Source organism: Corvus moneduloides, chromosome 4 (assembly GCF_009650955.1).
Source record: "Corvus moneduloides isolate bCorMon1 chromosome 4, bCorMon1.pri, whole genome shotgun sequence".
NCBI lineage: Eukaryota > Metazoa > Chordata > Aves > Passeriformes > Corvidae > Corvus > Corvus moneduloides.
The window spans coordinates 16,090,892-16,107,900 of record NC_045479.1 but is presented as its reverse complement, the minus strand read 5'-3'; the positions used below and the strand labels follow the sequence as shown (position 1 = coordinate 16,107,900).

Below are 17,009 nucleotides of genomic sequence, written 5' to 3'. Positions count from 1 at the left end.
ATCCAAAAGTGATGACAATCCCCCTGCACATTTTCAGAAGGGCAAGGTGGAAACAGGTCTTATGGAGACCTCCCAGATTCTTTCATTACAGAACAGAGACTGAGAGACAAACGAGTGGAAGGAGGGTCAGAAAAAGGGTTTCCTTCATGTGCTCTAGTGCTCTGGGTTACAGACTGATTCTCTTTGCTTAGCATTTATTATTGCTTAACCTGCTTTGGCAGGAGCCCCTTAAGCTCTTTGCAGAGAGTTCTTAATGGCTATCTAGTTTCAATTGAGCAGATCCCTTTGCAGCCCTTTCTGAAAAAAGTGTTTGCTAAGTTCATTTATAGCACCAAAAACTGAATTGCAGCAGACACGGCTACATCTCCAATAGCTACAGAGCACTAGGGAGTTACAGCACAGGCTCACAGACTATTATCACAGATTTTGTCTCTCTTCTGTATCCTTAATGGGGACTAAAGCTTTGAGCTGACAAGACAACACAGACAACAGAATTGGAATCCTTAACTATCACCATCCCTGACAGCCCAAAGGAGAAGGACCTTAAAACATTTGTTATTCTAGGGAAATCCACCAAAATGTCTAAAAAGAAAAAACTAGCGTGCAATAGATATCTTTGTGGTGATACTTTATGGGTCTCATCTAATGATTGAAGAAGTAGTGATTCACAGCTTTAATTAAATTATGTCATACAGCTTCATAGTGGTCAAAAAACAGTTCTGAAACTCTGGGCTGTGTGACTTTGCTCTTAAAAAAATGGTGCTGCCTTAACTGTTCGGAAATTGTGAATTAGAATGATCTATGGTTTTTGGGGTCAATGGCTAGCTAAGGGATTATGTGTGAGATGGGTCTCAAGTGGTTCCATTCCATATAGTTCACGCCCTTTGAAAAAGCTTTGAAGTCATTACTGGATAACACTACAGTATATGCTAAAATGTTGTTTTCCAATTTTTGTTGTTGTTGTTTGTTTGTTTGTGGCTTGGTTGGTTCCTTTTGCAAGATGCATTTGGCTTTCAGCTAGGAAAATGTTGAGAGCCCTCATTTTTATCATTAACCACAATAAGCAATCAAAATGCACCGCAAAGTCAAGACTTGCAAAGTGCTTCACAATAGTTTCTGTTCTAAAACAAAAGCAAATGCTTAGTGATTGATAATGGGATAAAAACTATGGGGTTGCTGTTCATTCTACAAATAGTGCAATATCATGCAATAGAGGCAAAATTAGTTAATTTATGATAAATCAGTTAAAGACCAAGCCAACGTCGTAGCAGTCAGTAAACATTGTGGACACTTTCATCCAGGACTAAAGGAGCCTCTGCATTTGCTATGTGGATGAGGATGTGGACAGCACAGAGCTGTGCTGAGGGGCTCAGGATTACTGGATATGCCAGGTGAGAGGTGGGAGGGCAAATATTTACATTAAGAGCATGGGCACTACAAAGCGACTTTCCATGTACCCACACACTGTCCACTCCTGTGAACACATGGATAAACCCACACATGTGAATATGCCAAAAATAAGGAATAGTCTCAGATCATGAGCCAAGCCACAGCATTCAAGTGCCAGATATTTTTCTCCTGAGGCGCCTGCTCTTCTGGCCACTTGCATCCAGCTCCCAGTTCCTTTGTGCTCCCTGAATGATTATAAAGGACTTTGTCCAGGCAGCTGCGATGAGCAGCAGTGCAAGAACCCTGGGAAATGAGACAGGCAGACAATTGCTTCATAATCTGAACCAGTACTGCAGAAAGGTTTTTGTTCCTAGCAACACTAACCAAAACCAAGTATCAGCAGGAGGAGGGTTGGGTAGATGCAGCAGTATGGCTTGAGTGGTGTTCTAATTAACTGCAAGATTAGGAGTGATTTCCTACATCCTCATGAAATTAGCTATGGAATTTATAAGCAACAAACAAATCTTCCACCTATTAAGTGCCCATCATGCTAAATACCTAGAGCTAGTGAACTCTATAATAGTTTTGAGGACACAAATGAAGGAAGTCCAAATATATATATTATAAAATTCAATTAACTCCCCTGTTTATTGTTATGAAAGGATTCAATTTGTGATCTTAATACCATGACTAACCCACTCAAATCCCAAACAAAGCAGCCTCAAGACAAATCATTACAGTAGATGCGAATGCCAGGAAAACTCGTTCTGATTCTGACATACCTCAAGGGACTGGGGAGATTAGACATTGGACTGTAAATGTTTAATGTAACAAATAAAGGATCCTCACTACTGAATATGTCATAAGAATGCCATTTTCCTGAGGGGCCTCCACCAGTATTATGAATATGAAGGAGCAAGTAAATTCTTGGTAGAGAATTACAAAATATTCAGACATTTATATTAAGAGGTTTGGCTTTCCCCAGTATGGTTTTAATAACATTGAGTTTGTGACAAAGGATTTTCTTGCCACACAAATCTAAGCCATGTGCCTCCTCAGATCCCTTCTGAAGGGATCTGAAGGGAAGCTTGTAATACTGAGAAAACCCAATTCTTCCTAGGTTCATTTGTTACCAGTTTTTTTAGTCCACTTGCAAAATCCTCACATATAAGGAGGTAAAACACAGTGCAGGTTATCGGATTAAACCAGACCATGTTTGAAAAAGCAGTCATCCCCTCCAGTCTCAGTGACTTCTCCAATACCTTGCCACAAAAGGGAAGAAGCTGCCCAAGTCAAAGGAAGAGAGAACCTGTGCCAAACACCACACAAAAAGGAACAGACTACAGAAAAAAAAAAATTGAAGAGCTGAGAATGCGTATTGGGACTATGAGCCGACAGCAGAGATCTGGATAAACAAGGAATAAGTATTTATGGTTAAGAAGAAGAACGGGAACCTGAGCTGTGAGGTCTGCAGAGACAGACTAAGACAGGCAGGAAGGATGTGCGTGGGATGAGTTATCCAAAGGGGACAACCAGGACTGAAATAGTAAGAGGAAATCAAATCAGAAAAGCGCTAATGAAACACGCAAGTAGAATACGGACAGAAGAGCCTCACAGAAAAGCCTATCCAAGAAAGATAAACTACAGTATGATTTCCTGGAAAGTTTGAAAAGGAACTTAATGTTCTTGCTTCTCCCCACTCCTCTAAGGTAAATATAAATTTGTACATATTTGGAATACTGCCCATCTCTTCTAGTTTAACGAAGATGGCAAACTTACAATGACAATTTCCCACTAGCTCAAAAGGCAGAGGACTGTACTGAATACGCCCTGTGAGGTGTCAAGACAAAGTAGATTTAGATTAGATATTAGGAAGAAATTCTTTACAGTGAGAGTGGCAAGACACTGGAATGGGTTGCCCAGAGAAGTGGTAGATGTCCCATCCCTGGGAGAGTTCAAGGTCAGGGGCTTGGAGCAGCATGGTCTAGTGGAAGGAGTCCCTGCCCATGACAGTGGGTTGGAAACAGAAGATTTTTAAAGATCCCTTCCCACTCAAATCATTGTATGATTCTATCATTTTATGATTCTATGATACGAAATTTCAATGGTTTGGGTTTACTCCTTCCCCCAGCCTCAGGCAATAACAATTTCCAATATTTAACTCACTACTGATTTCTAATCCTCTTGCTTTCATTTTGCTGTGTGGTTTTAAGCAATCTATCCAACCCCTCTCAGCTTCAGGTCTTACTAAACCAGTGTAATGAAGAAATGCCTAAACTAGCTAATGTGTACATAACACATATTGACGAAACAAAGTTGCTAGAGCAAGGCACTGACTTCTAAGCAGAGTGAAGGCAATGTTGTCTTTTATGGAGCTTCTAACATGTGCCCTAAGAGATCTCCTGACAAATAAATGCCCATTGGTGTTTCCTTTACAGGATGAAAGAGAAGGTTTATAGCTGCACAACCTGTCTCATCTAAATCCATCCAGCTCAAAGTTGCTCCCCAATACGAGCACATTTCCTTCGTGGCTCATCAGGAAGTCTTCTGCTCCCTGCTGCCTTTTACATTATATATTCAGGATATAAATACCAAGTCCTAAGTGCTGACCTTTTCTTACTTAGCTAGTTCATAATCACATGAACTAGTCTCCAAATTACCTTCACCTGTCACATCCCTAAGTTTTAGAGAGTCAGAATGCCTTTGAGAGATCAAGGATTCTAAGTGCATTTCTGGTACGAGGAAGCTACAGTATCACTGTACACGTACACATCACAATAACTCACAAGCTTGTCACTCCATGTACCCCCATGCATCTGATAAGAACTCCTAGGATGACCCCAAAACCCTCAAGTAATCCACAGATATTAGAGACACGTGCGTTATAGACATTTAGCTACTCAAAGAGACAAGAATTCGAGGTTAAGATCCCATCATGTTAAAGCATCATGCATACACACAGAGCAAGGAGACTGCACAGGAAAGGATTGCTAGGTTACAGACAGTCCAATTGTTATACAAATGGAACTAAACTTTCTTTTAAAATTCCTTCAGAAGCTAGTGTGCTATTTTATTCTAGAGAACATATGGAACAGTTGCCTCTTGTGTAAAAGAAACTGTGAGAAACCAGAGCTGATACAGGGCTGAGAGTTATTTCTGATACTCTCATCACTGCAGTCAGGTATGATTCCTCCTTAACCTTAGTGGTATTGAGCAAGCTAAGATTATTCTCCATGGCTAGGGCACACAGAAGTTGAGGGCAGTATGGGCTGATGTACCCTATTAAAAAATCCTACAACTGTTCAGTTACTGCTTAGGGTGAGTTACTTCACTGATACATTTTTATGGTGCAAATCTGAAATGGTGTTGCTGGGAAGGACTAAGAAGTATTGAAGATCACTAGGTCACTAGCTAGATTATGTTTGGTTTATTTGTTGCTAATTTTTTATTTTTAACATAATTAGTTTCTGCATGTGCCTCCGTTGTCAGGAAATTCTTCGTTATATTGGAAAGAAGAAAACATGGTGTCACACAGAAAGATTTTGCTGTTTTAAAAATAATTCAGTTGTTCACCCAGAGTTCTGCATTGGCTCACACTTTCCTGCTATAACAGGAAGCCAGAGAGAGTGCACACAACATAAGTAGGCAAGAGACAGAATTAAATTCTGTCCACCTAAAAACATCCGTCCAGCTCGCTTTGTAAGACAATCTTAGTTACGGTCATTGTAATGTACAACTGTCATATTGGCCAGAGATGGTGAAGCTTGTGACTAAGGTGACAAGTGCTTAGGACATGAATAAGGAGGTGTTAGAAAAGACAACTACATTTGCAGTGAAGAGCATTACAACTTAAATAAAATGCCAACATATATCCCTTTCTTAAAATGCTGCATTGGAAGCATTCATCCCTCCTCACTGAAGGATCAATAAGCATCCTCTGTACCACCATCAATCATCCCCTGCACAATACTGAGAGGCTGACAGGAGAAAAGAAGGAGCAAGGGGAGGGAAGAAAGGGACAATTCAGAAACATCATCTTGGTTAAATGCCAGCTGCATTGACAAGAAAAGTAGAAAACAGAAGGAGAATGAGCTAAGGACAACCATGCTCTTCAAAGGACAAAATGACATTCTTTAATCGTTCTGGAAGCTTTCAAAATGAGATGTCTACCTCCAGCAGAGTGAAGATTAATCTTCATGGAACAGTTTGTACCATGAGCTCCTCTATGTCGGGAAGTGCTATCTTAGGTGAAACAGTTGATAGATTCAAATCAGTACTTCAAGCAAACAAGGGGAGTTAAATGTATTTACTGTGAGTTAAAATGATCCAGGTTATTAGACTGAGGTCAGAGCTTTCAAAACTGTATTATGGAGACATGTAACATGCAAAACCATAATAGCTTCTTTGCTATTTTTCCTTCAGAGATAACTCCTTATTAACCAGCTTCCTTTTCCTGTTCAGATTGCAAGAGATTCTGCTTTGTTCTCAAATTATTTAGGGAGGTAGAAGTGCTTTTAATCCTTGTGGATGGAGAATGGATATTAAGCATAGCATTCTGAAATTCAGTTGTAGGTATTCTGCCAAAGCCTGAACAAGTATGTAAACTTGGTCTCCTGCAAGCATCTAGTGAGACATCCATACACACAAGAGCTACAGTCCTGCTGCAGGAAACCAGCACCTCTTCAGTAACAGCTCCCCAGTAAAAGAGACATTTTAAGTTATAGAACCAGAGAAGTATTCTTGTGACCACCAGTGTATAGTGCAAGTTACATGTCCTCTCACAGGACATTCCTAGTAACTGCGAAGGCTAAGGTGAAGTATCTTTTCTGGTTTCTAAACTTTAGGATGATGGGAAAATTTGCTTTCTCATATTCTTATGTAAAAACAGTAGTGCACAAGCATTAGTGAGACAGTTCAAAGAGGACTGGTAGGAAAAACAACACAATGAAAAATATCTGGGGAGAATAGTCCAGTACAGCTACGTTATATTATCAAGCTGGCCATGCATTAACTACAAAGAGACAAAAGGGTTTTATTGTGAATGACCCACCAATGTCCAAAAGCAATTATTTTAACTCTTGATGAACAAACGTCTGTTTTTTGAATGATAACCTCTTAAGCACACTCCTAGTAAGTGATCAAATACGTATAAAATCTAAAACTAAGATCAGTCGCTGGCATTTTCTTATAATGTTATCATTATGTATCTTGGCAAGTGACAAATAACATAGATACACAATTACCACTGCAGTGACAATAGTGTAAGAAATTGTATAATTTGTGTCAGAATATGTAATGGCTCCTAAGGACATAATATATGCTAACTACAGACACAGAAAATTTACATCCACAGTAAGGATGGATGAGGATAGTTCTCCTCAGATGTGAATTTCTCAAATGAACCAAGTTGTTTCTGACAGTGTTGGAGAGTTGTGTGTTGAATGTGGCCTGAAATCTACTCAATTTCAAACTCTCAATTTAAACTTGAGGCAAATTCTCATCCAGTGAGGAATAATCCTGATCCTGTTAAAATTTTTCTCAGTCCAGTGAAGAAGACTTTGATTGCTTTAAATATGACCAAAATCCACTAACTGGAACCTCAGTTAAGGCTGTCAAGACCTATATTAAAATTTAAGCCGTTTCAATTCTTTTGTTGTAAGGAGAGATGGTAGAATGAGGAGGGGTGGAACTAGAAGAGTGAAATGGAAACAGTTTAACTATCTTCCAACAATAAGATAAGCAAACCAATTAAAAGGATTGCCATCCTATAATTACCAGAGCACTCTGTATTGCAGAGGGAACCGAAGCTTTGTTGCACAACAGTCATGCTTATAATTTAATATGAATAATGAGCCAGATGCATAACAAGACTATTAAATTGTTATCACAAGCAGCCCTGTCCCACATTGATTAATGACTCTGTGTGTCACCAAGAAAAGGAACTCCGTTTTTAAGTGCAGATCGTCATCATCAATGTTGCCAAAGCAACCACTGTCTGCTTTTGACTTACCCCTGAACACGGCAATTAAACCATTACACAAGGAAACAAAACAGTGATTATTCTCTGAAATGGAAGACTGAAGGCTGGTAAAAAATAACAGTGTGGGGAAGCCAGATTTGTTCCCTGAGATAAGTGTACCTGTGCAAGAACCATGCTCCAGGTCAGTGCACATTCTCAATTTCAAATATATCATGGTCTCCCACTCAGTTTGAAATCTGATGTTAATCACAAAATCTGGTACAGTTCTATATACTAGAAAGCCAGCAGAACCAACAGAAAAACATGAGCAAAAAAATACCCTGTGTGAAAACCACTTATTTTACAGTAAATAAAATCAGAGGTCACAGACATAGTTAAATAAGAAAGCAGGTGGAATCTCTATACATGATCTTTATAGGGGTTATTTATATAGACAGAACACATTTGTACATATGCACATACAGATGAGTGTACTCTCTACATTACTCATCCAAAAATGTATGCTTGCCTCTGTGTTTGGGGCTTTTTTGTTGTTATTTTTGGGGTAGGAGTTGTTTTGGTCAAGGTAAGATTTGTACAGAATGTTCTACCAAAAGCTGCTACAATCTGGCTACTTCCAACTTACAAGCTTCACGGAGTTTTTCCTTGTCGTAATGTAGCCCCTCGTACTCCTGTAAATTGATCTTGTTCACTCTGATCCGCAGGCGATCTGGGATGGAATGAGGGCTGCAAGAAAAGAAGAAAGTTTCTTAGATAAAGTGTTCCCTAGAAGAGTGAAGGAAAACAGGATGTGAAGGGATTTCAATCTTCTCTGAAAGAAGAAGAACAAGCCTCTTCAAAACTGGGCCAAGTCCCCACAGGCCTATTCCTGCATTTAAAATTATGACTTTCTACTGCACAAAAGCATAGACATTACACCTTAAATAATAAGCAAGATCAAGAATCCCTTTTGTTGCTTGTGTGTAAAGATTTTTCTGAGTTCTTACACCCCTATGTAGCTACCCCCCCCTTCTCCAGTTCGACTTTGTGTACATTCTTAGAGCCCTACCACAGCCAGCAGATCTGCCACCTTGAATTTCAAGACATGGAAAGATACTTCTTGGGAAGTACCTCAGGACAACCATTCCTCTGCCCATCAGAGCATCCACACCACATTTCTGAAGGATGCTGATCCAGCATGTCTTGTCTTAGAAACAGTCAACAAAAATGTGGCTAACAACCGGATTTCTAATATTGTAAGTCTAGTACTCAGAACCCAGGAGGACTTTTAAAAGCAAGTAGCTGTATGCTAACATCATTTTTACAGATTTTGGTCTGATTTAGATACCTCAACTAGTGATGATTTTGAAAGACTCAATAGGTCTGTATCTAGAAATTTAAGTGTTCATATATTTCTAGAAATTTGTCCAGAAAAGCTTTTTTTTTCATTTCACACTAATTCTTACCTTAATATAACCTATTATATGATTTTTTTAAGTTTTGCTGGATGCTATGCAAATTAACTTAGCCCCATTTGCATTTTCCACTTCTGAAGAAAGATAGACGACCTGTGTATTATAATGCACATAGCAAATGCCTGTCCTATAGGAACTCAGCCCCAGGTCAGTTAAAAGCAATGATTACTCATTCCATGCTTTCACCAAAAGACTGTCTATATTTTCTGTTTTAATTCTGTTAGTAACAGGACTCTGCCTACAGTAATATTGACTAATACACACTGCCTTTTGAAAGCCATAATGCTGTGTACTACCATAAATATACAGGTTTGCTTCTCTCTTCACCTCAATTTTAAACTATTTGACCTACAGCATTTGCACTGCTAGTGCAGTACAAGGCACATCTCACAAGCATTACCTGTGTTACCTCATTTCTAAGCACTGGTTCAAATGTGAATTTTCTTCATCAATTAATCAGTGGTAGACTTACCACAACAGGCCTCATTTCAACTCATTATCTCAGTGAATAACCTGAATATCTCATGAAAGCAGGAGAGGAAAGACAGTGAAACAGGATGACCTCATGCCAACATCTGCCAAACCTTGGCTAACTGCCTCCCCTCAACCTACCTGTGAGAACCTGAGGATAGTGTTTGGACACCAAGGGGAGAGACAGACAACACTGACTTCTGTAGATATGCTGACTCACTACCTATTGCCAGGCAAGGAAGAAAAACAAATGTTATTTCCTAGCTTGAAGCTGATGGCAACCTATTGCATACACAGTATCACCTTCTGAGTCAAATTAGTCCTTTCACCTGCAAAGAAGTGAGCCAGCTCAAGGGAGAAAAATATCCAAAATGAAGAGCAAATCTAGAATATATTTGTTTTTCCAGGAGCCACACACACACTCTCCAAAATTATCTTTTAATTAGAAAATGTTTAAGAGGATACTTCCCACGCTTTTGCAAAAAGTATAATTTTTGGTATATAGGCACATTGTATATCTCTGACTCTTCTTCTGCAGGAGCAGCAAGCAGGCCATCTTAAGTGTGATGCATTTTCTGAGGAGAAATAGGAGCAGGTCCAGTGTAGGAGGGCAATCAGCTGCCAAGTACCAGAGTTTGATATTCTGTTCCGCCCTCCTCTCACACCATTTTTATAAAGACAGGCTAAAACTACTACATAAACAGGTTGTGTGCTAAAACATACAACTGGAAAGAAACAGAACTTGGCCTCTTGTCCACTTGAAAAGTTTAGCTGTCCTAGTCAAAAAAAACGTAGCCTTGGAAACAGTAGCTCTCTATAGAAAATAAACTATTATCAGAAATAACAATGCCAAGAGGTCCTTTCTACAGGGCAGAGATTTATACATGCAGCCAGGTCCAGTCACAAGTAGCATATTTGTTATACAAGTAGGCATGTACACATTCCTAAAAATGTGTGTATATTGACACATGCACAAAAGAGACATTTATTCAGTAACTGAAGCTTGTTTTGTTCATCAGTTCTTTGCAAACACCCTTTTCCTCTTAGAATAGTCATTGGCTGACACATTTTGTCACTAAATTTTATTACCTATTCAAAATAAATTTGATTCTAAAACTCACTATTTGAATATTCATTTCTTGTGCTATCAGACTAGCAATTGACACCAGAGTATATTGTCCTCATCAGTCAAACTAATTAACTCATTCATTCACAGAACTCTATTTAATGCAGCTGAGCAAAATACTTCCACTATCAACGCTTCTGTAGTCTTCATAGACACTGCATAATAATCCATATTATTATACAAATAGATCAGTTTGTCTTTGTTCAGACATACTCAGTACATGCAGAAACCAGAAAGATTAAATACATAAGCATGTCCACGTAAAAGCAAATTCGGTGATGAATGTCACCGAAAACAAACACTAGTACAGTATTAATAGAAATAGATGTCTCTGAATACTTTGTAAAACAACTTGCTCAGCCACAACGAGAGGAAGAAAAGCTTTCCACATATAGTAACAATTTATAAATAAATTTGGGGATATTTCTGTGCTTTAATTCAACCTAAAATATTTAAATTACTTGTCTACTATTTTTTGAATGGTGTATTACACAGTCAACAAAATGTATTTGAAAGTATGGATGAATGAATTCCATTACCTCCTAAAGAATCTAATTAAGATCCTCATTCCAAAAACACATCAATCCACAGAATTAAATACTAAATGTCATTTGCCTCATGAGGATGTAAATAAAGATTTGGGTCAACTAAACCATTCTGTTTGTTCATGTTATTATTTATAAGGATTTCATTTAAACATAAACCCTAAATACGAATCTTCTCCAAGATCTTTCACCTAGAAAATACACTCAGCTTTTGCTGAAGTTGTGACTTCCTCCTCTCACCCCTATTGATCATCCAGCAACAAGTGAGAGGATGCCAGACAGCTCACTTGGAGCACAGCTGGTTTTCCTAGAAAACATGCTCCTGCCTCCAGGCACCCAGGGAACAACAGGGGCAGAGCGAGCTTGGGTCCTGCCCAAGTCTGGCACTCCTGCACAGCAGCCGGTTACACTTCTGCCGTGCCACCAGGCTGATTCAGCTGGGAAGACAGACCTGTAAATTATAAATACCCCAATCCCTATATCAGTTATTTATGAACCATTTCTTATGCTTCATGTATCCGTAGAGAAAGGAATAATAAGAACAAACAGTCCAACAAGTGTACAGAATCCAGTGACAAATTTCTGATAGATCTTCAATAATACAGCCTCCACCATCCTACACACAAACAGATTTTAACATGATTCAGTAAACAGAAAAGGAAATCTACTTCCCCCCATACAACAAATACTCGAGTAAAAAAAAAAAAATCAGTCTTTTAGGGAATGTTTGCAGTGACAATGAATGATTAATGAATTACCTGTCTCCTAGAGAAGAAATAAACATGAAAAATTAATTAAATGTTCCAGTGTTTAGAACAATTGGAAAGAGGAAAGTTGTAGCCAGAAGACAAAAAGAAATTCACCTTCCTCTCAAGATCACATTGACAAAGCTTGGAAATGGTACATTAAAAATACGTTTCTGACAGCATCTATCTACTTAAAACATAAGAACTGCCACAACAGATCAGACTCATCCAGTCTCTTCTATGGATGAATTTCAGGGTTTCACAAAAGTTCACTATTATTTTAAGGTAAAGCTCTTGCTAAGCTCTTTATCTAAACAAATAACTTTAAAATTATAAGCCCTACCACCTATTTTTTTTTTTCTTTCATTTGAGAATCTGAGCTAGATGAGCAGCCATGTCATGGAATGCTGGGCAAAAGGGCAGTCCCTTTGGGTGGGAGAAGCACTGGAAAGGAAAGGTAAACCTCATAGTTGAGATAAGGATTTCATAAGGGAACAAAATTATGTACTAATAATAAATATGGCAGTAATAATTGTAATGATAAGTGGGGGGTAGAGAGAGTAACAAACCTGAAAGAAAAAAGTGATGCACAATACAATTGCTTAACACCCAGCCCATTCCCAAAGAGGGGTCAGACCCCTCCCAGGTAACTCCTCCAGTTTACATACTGGGCATGACCTTCTCTGGTGTGAAATATCCCTTTGGCCAGTTTGTGTCAGCTGACCTGGCCTCACACCCTCCCAGCTTTGAGTGCAGCTCCTCAGCAGCAGAGTATGAGACACTGAAAAGTCCTTTACTTGGGATAAACACTACTTAGCAACAGCCAAAACATTATATTTTCCATAAATCCAAAAAACAGCTCTGTACCAGCTACTAGGGAGAAACCCAGCCATGACCCAGCCAAAACCAGGACATAAGTGTTATCCCAGATAAGCCAGGTTAACCCAACTGTAGTAAATTCTTTGGCACTTTCTTATCTCACAATTGCTTCAGCAAACACACTTTGCTTTGTAGAGGCCACACCCACACAGACATTTAAAATACAGACACTTAAAGTACAAACACATACTAAAGTTCCCAGTAGAATCCTGGTACTTGCTTTTCTTCTCCTGCATGCTAACTGTGATTCTCTCACACTTTACAAGCACAGTGGATTCTCCAGTAGTAATAATCCCACTAAACAGAATTACAGAATTTTTTGGGTTGGAAGGGACCTTAAGGATCACCCAGTTCCAACTCCTCTGCCATGAGCAGGGACACTTTTCACAAGACCAGGTTGTTCAAAGCCCCACCCAACCTGGCTTTGAACACCTCCGGGGATCGGGCACCCACAACCTCTCTGGACAACCTGTTCCAGTACCTGACTGTAAAGAATTTCTTCCTAATATCTGATCTAATCCTACTCTCTTACAGGCTGAAATGATTCCACTTTTTATTACGTGCTCTCGTAAATGGTCCCTTTCCATATTTCTTGTGGGCTCCCGTCAGGCACCAGAAGGCCACAGTAAGGTCACCCCAAAGCCTTCTCTTCTCCAGGCTGAACAATCCCAATTCCCTCAGCCTTTCCTCACAGGAGATGTGCTCCATTGCTCTAATTGCCTGAACTCACCCCAACAGGTTGATGTCCTTCCCATGGTGGGGACTGGGGACCTGGAGCGGGATGCAGCACTCCAGTGGGGTCTCACAAGAGCAGAAGAGAGGGGCAGAATCACCTCCCTTGACCTGCTGGCCACGCTCCTTTTGATGCAGCCCAGGATACGGCTGGCTTTCTGGGCTGCCAGAGCACATGGGACAGCTCATGTTCAGAAACCCACATACTAAACAGGAAAAACTGATAAAGAAAGGATGAGACTCAATTCCCTACAAATCATGTTTCATAAAAAAATGAGAAGATGTCTATAAGCATTTTCATCCTTAACTTTGCATTTGGAAAATAGTTCACTTTCTACCACTTTCTCCCTTACACCTTGTCTCCTACTGTCTTTATTAGACTCTCCTCTTGTAGACAGTAACCATATTCAGCCTGAGAAAGTTGATTCTGTCTCTATAAGCAAAAATATTATTTTCTATTACCCTTTTGTTATTCACACAGGTTTTATAGACATTCTCTGCTGCAATCATTGCCACATAAACTCCATAAAGGAATAGGATTTACCAATACAGTGATATTTGTATTTTCATTTATGCAGATTTTGTAATTGAAAAAATAATTACAGCCTACCCACAGTGTTTATTCCACTTGTAGAAGGGCTGTAGGAGTTACACAAGTAAATTATGTTTTATTTTTCAATGGTAATTTTTTCAGCATTCCTTTGCATCAATCACATAAGACAAACTTACTCTCACATGTGCATCTTCTCATCTCTGAACATAAAGCTGGAAAATGTAAGTCTTTACCTTCCTTTTAAAAGAGCCTCAAAAATACAACACTTGTATTTAATTACACACCTTGTACAAACATTTGCAATAGATCACACTACAGTTCTACTGTCCCTGCAAAAAACACCATATGATCCTAATAAATTGGCTACCCCAAATTCCCATGCATTTCTTGCCACAGAAATCCTGACATTTACCTAAGATAAGCTATATCCATCCAGGTCTCAGTAGGATCTGCCCTGCTGTTCAGTACTAACTGGAACTCAGTCTGCTTCTATGTTGTTCAACAACAAAACAAGGGCATGTTTGAATCTCAAAGCCATCATAATCCAAATCAAATTTCCCTGTTACCTCATGGGTTCTTATTTTAATTTGCCAGACATAATAATTGGCAGCCCCAGTGCAGCAGCATATTTAATCTATTTTTACAGGTTTTAAGATAGAAAACATCTTTGACTTTCAAATTAGTTTGGGGATTGCAAGTCTTTCTCTCCCTGCTTTATCCTGACAGTTGATTATCAAACGGGACATTAAAATGAACTGCATCAAAACTCGGAGGTCATTTTCCAAGGGATATCCCTGAGCTTGGATATAGTACTTATTCTCCCAGACACACAGCTCAATGCTCTGTGTAAGAAATAAGGGTTACCCCAACTTTTTTCTAGAGGCTGCTTTAGATGTTGAGTTGGTGAGACAAGTTGGTTTCATTACTTTATGCTCCTCATAAAGGAGCATAAAGGACTGTGACAGTAATTTAGTGTACCCAAATAGGACCCAGGAATAAGGCACACCAAACTGGAAATCTTACCTTGTTTGCAAAATAACAACGAAGTATTGCAGATTTCTGAAATTTCACAGAATCACAGAATGGCTGAAGTTGGAAGAGACCTCTGGAGGTGATCTGGTGTAAACTCCTGCTCAAGCAGGACCACCTAGCACAGGCTGTCCAGGACCAGGTCCAGGACCAGGTCCAGTGTCTTGAATATCACTAAAGACAGATATTCTGAAACCTCTCTTAGCAATCTGTGAGAGTGCTCTGTCAACCTTATAACAAAAAGTATTTTTCCTCGTGTTCAGAGGAAACCTCCTGTGTTGGATTGAAAAGATCTCATCTCAGTTCTTTCCAGGAATGGTGCCTGGCATTTAACTTCAGATCTGCCTGTTGCTATGGATGTCTGGGGAGCTGGCTCATGGCTGAACCTGGTCACCATCACCAGATATGTCCTGCTCACACTACTTGGCTACTACAGAACCGTGCCCTTCCTGGCAAGAGCCTGCACCCATCAGTCGTGCTGTCACCTAATCTCCCTCTTCCCATTTGTCACTGGATTTTACTGCCTCATCTCTTGGCTGAATGACACAGGGTAATAACAAAAGGCTGTGGAACTTATAGGATAGAAAAAAGCCAGATACTCACACAGTGAAGGAATCAGGGGGAGCCGAGACTCTCCTCAGGTCAGCAGACTGCACTTTATGGATACTATAAGGCAGCAGGAAATGAGTGGCCAGGAGAAAAACAGCACACAGTGAGGACAGACAAGAAAAAATGGTGAGAGAAAGAGAGAAGGAGTGGAGGAGAAGAAAGAAAAAGACACACAACATTTAAACAGAAACAAAAGGAATGTGTCACATAAAAGTTGAATGAAGGGACATGCAGAGCTCTGAGCTCACACTAGGAAGCCAAAGGCAACTGAAGACATGCAAATGGAGAAAATCACTGCTATGTGGCACACAGGTGTTTTCCAAAGACACAAGTAAGGACCAGTGACAAGCTCGGCATATAAGTATACAAGGAGGACAAGGGACCCTGGAATTTCTTCCACAGGCACTGAAAAATTTCAAAGCAAAACAGACTTTGGAAGCAGGTCCAAAAAGGCAAACATCAAAGCTGAGATCCAGATGGATAGAATTGGCTCCAAGGGTTGACCATCTCTAATTACCGTTCAAGAAAAAATACCCTTACTGGAGATTATGTATCCACAATGACAAATTGTTGTTTCCATTCTTTTTTCTCATACTTTAGGTAAACTTGCATTTTATATACAGTGGCTCCCAATATTAATTCACCTTTAGTGTTAATATCCAAATGGTGCCCTTCTTTTTCTCAGGTGTATAGAATTTTTTTCATCCAAAAGCCCTTCCCTCTTTTTCCTCTTCCATTTTGCAGGACGCTCTTCCTCAACCCAAACTAAAAGTCAGTGAGAGCCAAGTACATTTTGCAATTCATAAAGTGTTCATTAACTGAAATTTACTGGGGGATATACTACGCAGGAGTTTCTAATCAGAAAATTATTCCTGGAAAAGCTGAACCAGAGTTTCTCTTCTTATTCCCCATCATTTTTGGTATAGCTCACAACAACCACTTTCTTGGCTCGATCACAGAAAACTGAGCTATACGTTGTCTCTTTCACATGCTACCATGATCAATAGTGGGGAACAGGAATGAGAACTTAGGCAACAAGGGTTTCAAGGAGAAAAAACCCCACCCCCCAGAACAAAGATGTTTGGGACAAAAAAATACAGAAACAGTGTAAATCTCCTTCAAATTAGGTCTTTTTCTAATCACTCCCCCTTCTTATCTGGCAACAATATCAAAGCTGATAATAATAACAACTCTGCATTTCTGTGACCAAGATAATTTTCTAATTGCTTTCCTGGCAAGGAGCTCAAGAAGAGCTGCCTAGTAACTAAGGATAGCTCCAGACCCACTTACTTATCTCATACATCTAACATTCAAATTATAGTCATAAATAACCCCATAATCTATCATGTTCAATCCCATACAAGGCTTTCTGGGAGATTCCAACAGAACAAGGAGTTATATCCTACATATCAAGTTAAGAAAAATAGATAAACATATTTAATTACAAATTTCTTCACTTGTGCAATACTACCAATCAGCCTGACAATGAATGAACT

General features: G+C 39.4%; 1 protein-coding gene across 8 annotated transcripts in view; it reads right to left on the bottom strand.

Moving 5' to 3' along the window:
- The window catches only part of DGKI (diacylglycerol kinase iota), a 211,885-nt gene that overhangs the window by 68,379 nt on the left and 126,497 nt on the right, over window positions 1-17,009 (bottom strand). For 6 of the 8 annotated variants that reach the window (XM_032105885.1, XM_032105886.1, XM_032105893.1 and 3 more), the window contains 2 exons: window positions 15,508-15,570; window positions 7,995-8,095 (listed from right to left, as the gene is read on the bottom strand). In XM_032105885.1, the coding sequence (XP_031961776.1) occupies window positions 7,995-8,095; window positions 15,508-15,570 (164 nt within the window). The remainder of the gene's footprint in view (window positions 1-7,994; window positions 8,096-15,507; window positions 15,571-17,009) is intronic. The other 2 variants (XM_032105887.1, XM_032105892.1) reach the window with 1 other exon arrangement.